At 44.4% G+C, this 12,280-nt stretch overlaps 1 protein-coding gene across 3 annotated transcripts in view; it reads right to left on the bottom strand.

Annotated features, from left to right (window-relative positions):
• The window catches only part of nlk2 (nemo-like kinase, type 2), a 209,145-nt gene that overhangs the window by 44,668 nt on the left and 152,197 nt on the right, over positions 1–12,280 (bottom strand). For all 3 annotated transcript variants that reach the window (XM_049576773.1, XM_049576772.1, XM_049576774.1), the window contains exons 5-8: positions 12,066–12,151; positions 10,664–10,873; positions 8,968–9,069; positions 5,774–5,860 (exon numbers count right to left, since the gene is read on the bottom strand). In XM_049576773.1, the coding sequence (XP_049432730.1) occupies positions 5,774–5,860; positions 8,968–9,069; positions 10,664–10,873; positions 12,066–12,151 (485 nt within the window). The remainder of the gene's footprint in view (positions 1–5,773; positions 5,861–8,967; positions 9,070–10,663; positions 10,874–12,065; positions 12,152–12,280) is intronic.

Here is a 12,280-nt window from a genome sequence, read left to right as displayed (position 1 = left end):
TATTATCACATCGAGACCTTTAAATGAAAAGTCTGATCAAATCATGGATATGGAGAATGGTGACACCCCTGGTGTGAATCAAGATTACGATATTGTAACCCTGGTTCTATGAGCACAGGCAGAGCTCTCTATTGGACTCTTTGGGTAATACTCGTCTAATCATGAGCATACATTTCCACACTGAGGAAAAACATAATGTAGCTGGCCAATCAGGGCGTGCCTACCTGAATATGTGCAGACCCCACAGTAAATGGTAAATGGACGTGCATTTATATAGCGCTTTTCTAGTCATCCAACCGCTCTAAGGGCTTTTAACACTACGAGTTACACCCATTCACACACACATTCATACACTGGTGGCCGAGAATACCATACAAGGTGCCACCTGCTACTCAGTTTTTTTAAGACACTCACACACACCGATGGGACAGCCATCGGGAGCAATTTGGGGTTCAGTATCTTGCTCAAGGATACCACGACATGCAGACAGGAGGAACCGCTGATCTTTCAATTGGTGGACGACCCACTCTACCTCTGAGCCACAGCCGTGGCAGACATCAGACATCCTACACCCTCTTCAGCAAGCAGGGTATGAGCAACATGGCCCCTAGGTAGAGGGCTCCACCTGTGCTAACAGAACTAGGGTTACAATATTCTAACATTTGTTCTATCTCACACAGGGTCCGCCCTCTACTTGGCTCTTTGGGTACAGCAGGTGGAGCCTGATGAATGACTGCCCTGTTGCAACATAACATGAACCCAACCACACTGATACTGACCAGCTAAAAGTTAGTTGCCATGCCCAGCTACTTCTTAATAACCTTGGCTGCCACAGCGGAGTAGTAGGGGGCCCCAGCCAACCCAGATGGTAAGCAACCAAACTGGGTTGGCCTAGCTAGCGTTGGCCTAACTTTGAGGGGGTCAAAAGACAAGCAATCCACAGCCTGAACACCACATTTCCTGGGTCATCAAGGAGGAGAGAAACATGTTGGTTTATCATGCCCAGAGGGGAATCAGGTGCACCACAGCTGTCATACACCAAACCCTTTTCACATGTCATCTAACAAAACGTCATTTGACGTCATTTGAACTCTATTTTTAGCCTCATTGTAGCCTGTATCTCTAACTGCCTCTCTGTGCACCGCGTTCACATGTGTGCACTTGCACGAGACCATGAGACATGGGCACCGCATTCATGTGTGTTCACGTGCTTTCGCTGGTCTTGAGCGCACACGTGAACACGGTGCACAGAGAGGCAGTTAGAGCTGCAGGCTACAATGACGCTAAAAACAGTTCAAATGATGTTTTTCCAAACAACTTTTTATGTCGGGGCTTGGACACTTGGATCACCACAGACGAGTAGTATGGAAATATTTTGTGGTTTCAATTATGTGTTTTTGGATGTTTGAATCTGGGGCGCCATAAGCCTCCATTAGGTGAAGTTGTGTTGCTACCTCCTCTCCCCTTGGATCTCCGAAAGTGTTGTGAGGATCGGCATATGGTTGAGTAGATAATGGTTGAATTTTCATTTTTGGGTGCACTATCCCTTTAAGTGTGCCTTTGGAAATTTGGAAATTTGGAAATTTGCTTAGACATCCTCAGCTGGGATTTTCATGGTTGTGGTCAGTAGAAATTAAGATTCTGGTAAAACATTTGGCATGTTCTTCTCAAAATGTGAATGTGTGTATGTGTGGATGTAAATGTTGTTGGAAAGCATTGGTCAGCTGATGTTGAACTTTTGATGGTTAAGTGCAGACCCTATTATCTGCGAAGGGAATTCAGCGCAATGTTTATGCTGGTTGTGTACATTCCTCCACGGGCAGATCACGCAACCACACTGGGGCTAATACTGGATGTCATCAGCAAGCAAGAGACTGCATACCCAGATGCAATGTTCATTGTACACAGGGACTTCAACCACTGCAACCGTAGGAATGTCCTTCCCAAGTAACATCAGCATGTCAGCTTTCCAATGAGGGAGAGCAACATCCTTGACCAGGTCTACAGCAAAATGAGAAATGCCTATAAGGCTGTGCCCCGGCCACATTTTTTACAGCAGTGTTTCCACTACATTCATCTAGCATAGTGTGCCGCCGCTGCTGCTCCTTCAAAGCATTTATTTTGCAAATGCACCACCACTGCTCTGAGACATCTGTGCACTTGCACAGCGCAGCAGCCAGTGTAGTGAGGAGAACAGCGGTGAGGGGAGGGCGGAGTGGGGGAAGGCTCCTATTTAGGGATGCACCGAATATATTCGGCCTAATATTGCAAAAAAACATACATTCGGTATTCGGTGGAATAAGTGAAAAGCAAGGCCGAATAATAGCGGCGTGTTTTGATAACGCAATCAAACAGCATGCGGTGACGGATGGAGTAAAATGTCGACAGTGTGGCGATATTTTACTCTGTCTGTCAACGCACTTGCATTTGCAACTAAAAATAGTTTTGTGCAGGCAAAATAAATCATTCAGCATGCTGTGTGAGTACAGATTTCAACCAGCAGCAGAAACGAAATGGCAAATCCCGCTGGTTGTGGGTTGAACGGGGGTCACAGACACGGATAGGAATACGTATTCCTGTCAAATACAGCGGCGTATTATAATGGCTTACCGGCAACGAAGAAGTCTGGCTCCAGGTGAATAACTTGTTGTCATGACTGCCCAAAAGTACCTGAACAGCCGAGCCATGGCGGCACACAGTATGTGGTGTAAACGAGCCGTTCACATTTCTCTCTTTGTGTCCACAAACCTCACTGCACTTTAGGGACTGTTCTTTACTTATGAAGGGACTTGTCAGGGGAGGAGGGTGGCTGGTTGATTTTTATTTCATTTATTTATTTTATTTTGATCCCCCCAGAGATGGGGACTCGAGTCATTGTGATTTGGACTCGAGTCGACTCGAGTCGCTGTTTTGATGACATGTGACTTGACTTGACAAAAAATAAAAGACTTGAGACTTGACTTGGACTTGGAAGTTAAAGACTCTGGACTTGACTTGAGACACGATGACTTGAATGACTTGAGTGGTATTCACATCATGTTTTTGGTTAGAATATAAAATTAATAAATTAATTTAAAAAATACTGTTGATTACCCGGTAGGAGCGCAGGCTGACAATGGCGTTGTCATGATTGGATCACTACCCTGTCAATCAGTCATGCCCTCTCTACATACCTTACGTGTTTATTGGAGAAACAGGCCCTCTTATATCAGATAGGCATCAACATGTCAGCGGGAGGGGTACCGAGAGTCATCGTCCTTGGCTTTCAGAATTACCATTACTACGGCAAAAGACTTGCACATGTGTGACTTGGTCCCATCTCTGGATCCCCCCTATGTTAAAGTGATAGTTCAGGTTTTTGGACATGAAGTTGTGTGAAACGCTGACCATCTGTAGCTCTGATGTGACGGTGTCACTACTCTCAACGAGCCTCCTGCTCTGAGAAATCGCCCGCAGCTTACCGGAGAAAAAGTAGTTCTGAAGATGTACGGGAGACACGTAACCAAAAGGTTTTAAGCTACAAAAAAGTATGCATGTGTTTTGTTAGACTATTTCAATAATTTTAAAACATCCCGCATTACGTCAGACCTTGCTATCAATTGGGACTATTTTCTGGCCAGTATCACTCCGCTGTGCAGGCCCGCAAGACAGCACGGCAACCGAAATCAATAAGACAGTTCATCACCACGCTGTGCAGGTGCACAGGATAGCAACGGCTAACGAAAACTTCATCGGCTGTTTCCAACAGAGAACCAGTAGGCTATTATTAGTGAGGAAAAAGATGTACTAGCCCTGTATATACCTACTACTACAGCGCGAACACCGCCTCAGGCTCACGACACACCCTCGTCAACTGCTGTAGGTAAAAAAATCGTAGAGGAAACACTGTACAGTCAGACAACATCTCAGTGTTCCTCTATCCAGCCTACAGACAACTCCTAAACCGATGTCAGATATGACCTGTGCAGATCAATCAGGCAGGCCAACAGACAGTACAGACTGAGACCATCAACACCAACCAACAGAGAGAGATTCTGGCCCCAGGGGGCACACAGGACACACCACTCTCTGTGTCTACACAGGAGGTGCACACAGCTCTAAGGAGAACAAATCAACAGAAGGCAGCTGGTCCAGACAGCTGCTCATCGGAGCTGTGTGTATTCACTGAAATTTTCAATCTGTCCCTCACTCAGGCCTCTGTGCCTGCCTGCTTTAAGTCCACCACTGTTGTGCCCCTCCAAAAGAAAAATACTGTGACCTGCTTGAACGACTATCATCCTGTTGCACTCACTCCAAATGTGATAAAGTGTTTTGAAAGGATTGTCATGACTCACATCACAAAGGCCATCACAGCCAACTTGGACCCACTGCAGTCTGCATATCGTCAGAACAAGTCCACTCATGATGCAGTCAACACCAGCACCCACACTCAGAGTGCAAGGACGCATATGTGAGAATGCTATTTATTGAATGCAGCAACACATTCATACCACACAGACTCTCTGAAAAGCTCCTCACCCTCGGACTGATACCCTCTCTCTGTGCCTGGGTGCTGAATTTCCTATCAGACAGACCCTAGTCAGTCAGAGTTGGTAACCGAATATCAGGCATAATAACTATAAGCACAGGAACCCCCCAGGGCTGTGCTGAGCCCCCTGCTATACACACTCTTTACTTATGACTGTGTGGCCTCCCAGACTAATACCAGCATTATAAAATTCGCGGATGACACTACCGTCATTGGGTTGATCACTGGTGGGGTAGTGACATCATACAGATGACAGGTGGCAGAACTGGTGGCCTGGTGTCAGGAAAATAATCTCTCCCTAAATACAGAGAAGATCAAGGAGATGATTATTGATCCTAGGAAGAGTAGAGGGGAGCATGCTATTACACATCTGTGAGACAGAGGTAGAGAGGGTGAAAACCTTTAAATTTCTTGGCACCCACATCAGCAAGGATCTCACCTGGTCACACAACACACAACAGACCATTAAGAAATCCAAGCAGCGACTGTACTTCTTAAAAAATTCAGAGTAAATTTGGCATGCAAACCAATATCCTCAGTAACTTTTACAGATTTACAGTCAAGAGTGTCACAAGTTCAATCACAGGCTGGTATGGAAACTGTACTGCACAGGACAGGAAGGCCCTCCAGCATGTGATAAAAATGACACAACTCATTTCACAAGCAGCCTTTCCTTCCATTCAGGACAGCCGGGTCATCAGGAGGGCCCACAACTTTATAAAGGACTGTACATACCCCAACCACAGTCTTTTCACACTTTTGCCATCAGGCAGACGCTACAGAAGTGTGAAATCTAGGAAAACAAGACTGACCAACAGCTTCTACCCACAGGCCATCAGACTGCTGAATAACAGCATGAAACACAGCCCCCCTTCCCTCATCACATCACACTCACTGACTACCTAAACTTGAACTGACTTGTTGCAACACTGCATGGTGCACTTTATATTTAACATATTTTTTAAAACTGATTTCTTTATTTCTGCTAATTGCATTTTTTTAATCTAACTTTAATTCTAATTTTTATTAGAATTATTATTATTGTTTGTTGTTGAATCTTTTGAACTGAAACTCTGTTTTAATTTGTTGCTTCTTTCAAACACCTTGTCATGACGGGCACACAAACTGTGTATAGTATGTTGTACAGTATATATGCATAAGACTCACTGAACAACAAAACAGACTCACTGAACAACAAAACATTAAAAAAAACATTGTAAAACTAGGTATAAAACAATGACTTACCGGATCAAACACCAGCATCCTACAGAGGAGATGGACAGCTTCATGGGTTGCTTGGCTAGACAGTGTGTAAAGAACAGGAAGGGATGGCTGCAGACAAAAAAAAAAATCACAAAATTAACCATCCTCCCCACGTCCCCCCATTTACTGCAGTTTTTTAAAATGAGCCATGAAACATAGCTATGTGGCAGCAGAATGTGAGGAAGAACACTGCAATCCAATTTAAACATGGATGCATGGTTTCTAAATCTTAAATGATCAGCTTTGCAATTGTAAATGAGAAACAAAATACACTGCTAATTGTAACATATCTGTGAGTTTTGATGAGAGACATCAGTGTCCACAGCTGTTTGATGCCACCTGTGCACCAGGTACAGGTACAGGTAGACGCTGCTCTTGCTTGTGGAGGCATGGCTACTGCAGGGGGATATGAGTTGATGTTGCCACAGGGGACGCTGTTGCGGGAGTCAGGGGGGCTGTTGTTATTGCAGGGGGCAGGGCCTGTACAGACACTGGGGGTGGGTTCTGATGTTGCCATGGAGACATGGTCAAAGCAGGGAGTGCGTGTGCTGTTGCTGGAGGCGGGGCCGAATTTTGTGAAAGAAGTGTGGCTGCAGCAGGAAGGTGGGCCTCAACTATCTGCTTTTGTGGTCATGGCAAAGACTGTCAGTGGAAGCAGGGCCTGCTGCCACTGCATGTGGCTGGAACTGGGGGTTGAGGCTCAGGAATATTGGCAGCTTCTTAAAGAGCTTTCCCGGCAAAACTATATTTTAGAGGTTATTACAATGTGTTACTGCAAGGTGCCCCAACTTGAAAAGAAGTCGGTCTATATTGTAGTAGAGATGGGGACTCGAGTCATTGTGACTTGGACTCGAGTCGACTCAAGTTGCTGTTTTGATGACGTGTGACTTGACTTGACAAAAAATAAAAGACTTGAGACTTGACTCAGACTTGGAAGTTAAAGACTCCTGACATGACTTGACTTGAGACACGATGACTTGAATGACTTGAGTGTTATTCACATCATGTTTTCGGTTAGAATATAAAATTAATAAATTAATTTAAAAAATACTGTCGATTACCCGGTCGGAGCGCAGGCTGACAATGGCGTTGACATGATTGGATCACTACCCTGTCAATCAGTCATGCCCTCTCTACATACCTTACGTGTTTATTGGAGAAACAGGCCCTCTTATATCAGATAGGCATCAACATGTCAGCGGGAGGGGTACCGAGAGTCATCGTCTTCGGCTTTCGGAATTACCATTATTACGGCAAAAGACGAACAGCACACTGCAAGACAAGCGGTATAAACATCTTGGACAGCCAGACGACAACTTCAAACTTTGTTCATCATTTGAAGAGCCATTCTGCCCAGTAAGTGCTTGTCATTTAGCTAATATGATCTGGTTAGTCAGTAGTTAGCTAACGTTAGCTTGATACGATACGGGGGTGAGGTGTGGGGGTGTGTCGGTTTGGTGGAACTTGTTTTTTAATTTATTTGCAAACATTAACCCCAGAAAACGTGAGCGAACATTCCGACCGGTTCATCACAAGACCGGCTGTACGTTTCATGAACGAACAACACAGGGTTAAATGAGCTAAATGGGTGATTTTGGCCGCTGCCTTGGTTAATGTGTGTGTGTGTGTGTGTGTGTGTGTGTGTGTGTGTGTGCGTGTGTGCGCGCATGCATGGGGGTCGTCCCTGCAAAGTAAACATTGCAGCGATGAAGTCAATGTTTACTGACTGTTACTTATATCTTGTCTTTTCACTTTATTAAGATCAGATTCTGCAGGTAAAATTACAAAATAAGGTGACTTGACTTGGACTTGACTTCACCTATTACAGGACTTGACTTGACTTGACTTGACATAACCTGTGACTTGACTTGACTTGCCCAAGAAAAAATGACTTGGGACTTACTTGAGACTTGAAGGTTAAGACTTGAGACTTACTTGAGACTTGCACATGTGAGACTTGATCCCATCTCTGTATTGTAGTATCAGCAACTGGCTGCTGTATGTCAGTGGAAATGGCAAGCAGTTCAAATGCTATTAGCAAAACAAAAACTCCAGTAACCTTTCATATTTCTGAAAATATGAAAGGTTACTGGAGTTTTTGTTTTGCTGGAAAGACAGGTAGGGGAGCTCCACACAAAAAAGAGATTGCTTAAGCTAAGTTTACACTATGTATAAGTATGTCATGTGATGTGAAGGTAGACCAAGCAGTGGTCTGAGTAAGTTATTAGGTTAACAACTTACAGACACAATGCATCCAAAAGTTCTCTTCCTCTTGCTCTGTCACACTCTCCCTCGTGCTCTCTCACTCTCTTGCTCTCTTGTTCTCAAACACACAAATATCTTGGAACGTGCTGCAGCGCCTCTTGTCTCTGTCCTTGTCTTGGGCCCTCATTGGCTGTAGCTTGCCAACAAGTCCATGACAGGTCCAGGGGTCTTATTTATAACCACTGCATATGCACAAAATGAGGCCTGAAAGAGGTGTGTGCCACTTCCCACACAAAAGTTGTGATCTTTGAAAACAAACTTGTTGGAATAATATGCGCACCTGTTCTGAAACTCATTCTGAAACCCATTCATACAAACATTTTGGAGACAGGGGAAATTAGTGACACAGATGGTGAGATGGGGAATTGAAGCTCTTCATATCATACTTTACTTATGGATGCACTTTGTCATATACATTCAGTCCAACAGTGTTAAATTGTACTTGTGCGAGTGCACAGAACATAAAGCCAGCTCAGACTGAGTATGAATGTGTGAATGTATGAGGGCAGAGTATGAGGCACATCTACATTCAGACAATGCCAAGTTGATTTGGTATTTATAGAGGGAAACTGTGCACTGGCAGCAGCAGTTTTATAAATGAGAATATTTTTTGCTGCATGCCATTTTCAGCACTTGTTCACATATACACTTTAGTATGGATCCTACGCACTGTTATATGGATGACACCCCTGGAATTTAGCATGCTAGATATATGGGAAGCATCTGTAATGCATCAGTGAGCCTCTGGGCTTGCATCTTGTAACAGTTCATACATAGTGCTTGAGCGCCGATTTGTGAGTGCTGAGCCAACACTGATATGCCTCTGATCTGAGGCTTTGGCTGAGAGCTCCATAACTGGTCTGGGAGTAGAAAATCAGGGCTTAAGTTGCGTTGTGTAAACTGTGTATTACCTGTTTATGTGGTCCTCTGAGAATGTGTGCACGAGCACCTTCACATGCTGTCCTCATGGCTTCCATAGAGGGAGTCCCCAACAGGTCAGTGATTAAATCCAGCTACAAGCAGCAAGACAGAAGACATGGGAGAGACGGAGAGTAAGGCTTGTTTCTGTATGTCAGGACACAATCTACAATATCCTCTTTAGAGCAGACGGTTCCGGAGAACCGTGTCGGCGCAGTGGAGGACAGGGGTGACCACGCAGACCGGCTCCTCCACTATCTCATGCAAAGAGACCATCAGATGAAAGAAAAGTGTGAGAACCTGGAAAATTTCATGAGAAGAAACAACCTGCATGGGTATGACATACCAGAGGGATCTGAGACAGTAGATACAGTTAAGTGGATGGAAGGCTTTCTCAAAGACATTCTGGATTTACCGCGCGACGTGTTGTTCCATTATGTCTACAGCGCGTGCACCGCTCACTATAACAGAGACCGGAGGATCCCAACACACCGCCAAGATTATTCGTGGGTCTCAAACTCAACTTACCTGAGGGCTGCTTAGCATCCAGTCTTGTCACAAGGGGGCCACTTCAAGTATTCCACAAAAAGTTGAAATAAAAAAAAAAAAACAAACGTTCAACTGTTCGAACAACTGTACTTCTCAACATAAACTATTTTACAGTCAATTTTGGCTTCTCTTGCCTAATGCTTGCTGCCAGACACCTGAGAGTGCTTCTTCTCAGACAGCCTAGCCACATTTGCTCTGAGGGAGGTGGCAGTTGAAACCCTCAATATGGCTTGAAGATAAGCATCACTGAGTCTGGACCTAGTCTTTGATTTTAGAAAAGTTCATGGTGGAGAATAGTTTTTCACAGAGATATGTGCTTCCAAGAAGGCACATGGTCCTCTTGAACATCCTGGAAAGCTCTGGGAAGGATGAGGGTAGTTCTCTCAGAAATTGACAGCACATCCTCATATGATGCGTTAATTTCCTCCAAAAAGGCACGGAACTGGCGGTGCTGGAAGCCCCTGGATCTGAGGAAATTGATGCATTTCACAACGACAGACATCACGTTGTCAAACTTCAAACACTTGCTGCACAGTGCCTGCTGATGGATAATGCAGTGCAGAGCAGTTGCAGAATCTGCACCTTCCTTGTTGCGCTGACAGTCCTTTCTTTAGCTGTGCAGCTCATTGTGTCCATTGATCTCCCTGGTACTTAGCATACTGCTGTGCATGTTTAGTTGAATAATGCTGCTTTCGATTGTACTCTTTAAACATGGCAATTTTCTCATTGCAGATGAGACAGATGGCATTCCCCTTAAACTTGACAAAGAAATAATCAGTCTCCCACTTCTCCTGAAACACTCTGTGCTCAGCATCAATCTTTCTTTTGGCCACTGTAAGCTACAATGTTTGGTAGTGTTAGCAGTGTGCCAAATGTTTATTGTTTTTTTTTTTCTACTTGGTTTCAGGTGTGGTGATCAGCATCAAGGGTCGGGGGATGATGCGCTGAAGAGTCAAAAACAGAATCGTTTCAATCATTTTTCCTCAGTCGCGACAAGGCTGCGTTCAAGGCCCGCTGTGTTTGGATTTCACTATAAATTGATATCAAATAGCGGGCTGTATAGAATGGTCTGGAGGGCCGTGTCTGGCCCATGGGCCTTGAGTTTGAGACCCCTGTCTTAGAGGGAGGATACTCAGTTACCTGCTGAATGGGACTTTGGGCCTGGAAGAGGATGCGTCGCCCCAGCAGCTCCGCGAAGATGCAACCCACAGACCAGATATCAATGGAGTTGGAGTAGTGGCGGCTCCCCATGAGGATCTCAGGAGCTCGATAGTACTGTGTCACCACTTCCTGAGTCATGTGTCGTGACTCGTCTGACTCCTCCACTCGGGCCAGACCAAAATCACAGATCTGAAAGACAGTCATTCAGCTATTACTACAACTGTTGTGGTCTTATCTTGAAAAAACAAAATCCAAGGCAACTCTTCTCTGGTGCAAAAGTTAAAAGGCCTTTATTAAATGGCTAGTGTTGTGGTCTTATGTTCTCTTTTTTCCCTTGCAGCTTTATTCTGATAGCTGTGAGGTTATGCTTCATAAGCACGCTAGTCTCCCCTGCTCAAATGCAAAAAACCACTGTGTGTGTTGCTCATAGGGCACAACAAGTGTTGCATCATGTAGCACAGTTTGACTGTGTTTCCCACACAGACTATATTTGGGCTGTCCACCCATGCATTCAAACGGCTGCCTCCATTTATTTTGTGCAATTGAAACAATAAAGGTAGTCTGACTTTATCCCCAGATCTGTCCTGAAGAACAGCACACATACAGTGCATATAAAAACGTCTTTTTTTGTAAAACCTTTAATGTTTAGAAGTTGTTGACACTATGTCAAGATGTATTGAAGACTCTATGATTATAGGTGTTTTTAAAGTACATCAGAAAGAAAAAGACAAAAAAAAACCAAAGTGAAAAACATTAAAGATAGGTAGCGTAGTGGATAGTGCTGACGCCCTATGTACAGAGGCATTGCCTCGCTGCAGCGGTCACGGGTTTGAGTCCGGCCTGCAACCCTTTGCTGCGTGTCAGTCCCCACTCTCTCTCTCTGTGTCCCCATTTCACACACTGTCCTATCCATTAAAGGCAAAAGCCCACAAAAAAAACAAAAAACATTAAAGATAACCAACGGACAGCAATGTTACATCCACAGCCCGGCAGATAATAATTATTGTGTCACTGCTTTGATTGATGAAATCAAAACCGATTGAAGTCTTTTACAAGGCAGTGGTTTTATAGTGCTGTTGCGTTGTGTCCATGGTAGTAACAGATAGTAGATAATAAGAACCTTACAATCAAATGCAAAACAGTACAAACACCATCAACTACATCTTGTAAAATGAGCTGGAGCTGAGTCCAGTTGTCTCTGAAGCATTCAGAACATCTTAAAGCTTCAGAGAAAAAAAATTCTTGCAGGATACAGATGGCAGAATTTACAGAGCTTTCTGTTAATGTGGTGTTGTTCTCAGGTTGGATGTGGACTTCGACATCCTCTCTGACATGTTCAGCTGACATAAAAAAGGGTAGCGACATGGGCTCCTCCACGCACCTTGAGCACACAGTTGCTGTTGACCAGGAGGTTGCCAGGCTTGATGTCTCGGTGTAGAATGCCAGCAGAATGAAGGTATTTAAGTCCTGGTGTTGGAGATAGTGTAGGAGGAAGACACAACAGGACAGAATATTACATCATATATCTTTCTGAGTGAGCGTGAATAGTTGTTTGTCTCTATGTGTCAGCCTTGCGATAGTCTGGCGACCTGTCCA

Source organism: Epinephelus fuscoguttatus, linkage group LG5 (genome assembly GCF_011397635.1).
Source record: "Epinephelus fuscoguttatus linkage group LG5, E.fuscoguttatus.final_Chr_v1".
NCBI lineage: Eukaryota > Metazoa > Chordata > Actinopteri > Perciformes > Serranidae > Epinephelus > Epinephelus fuscoguttatus.
The sequence above is the reverse complement of the archived record's forward strand: the minus strand, read 5'-3'. Positions and strand labels throughout refer to the sequence as shown.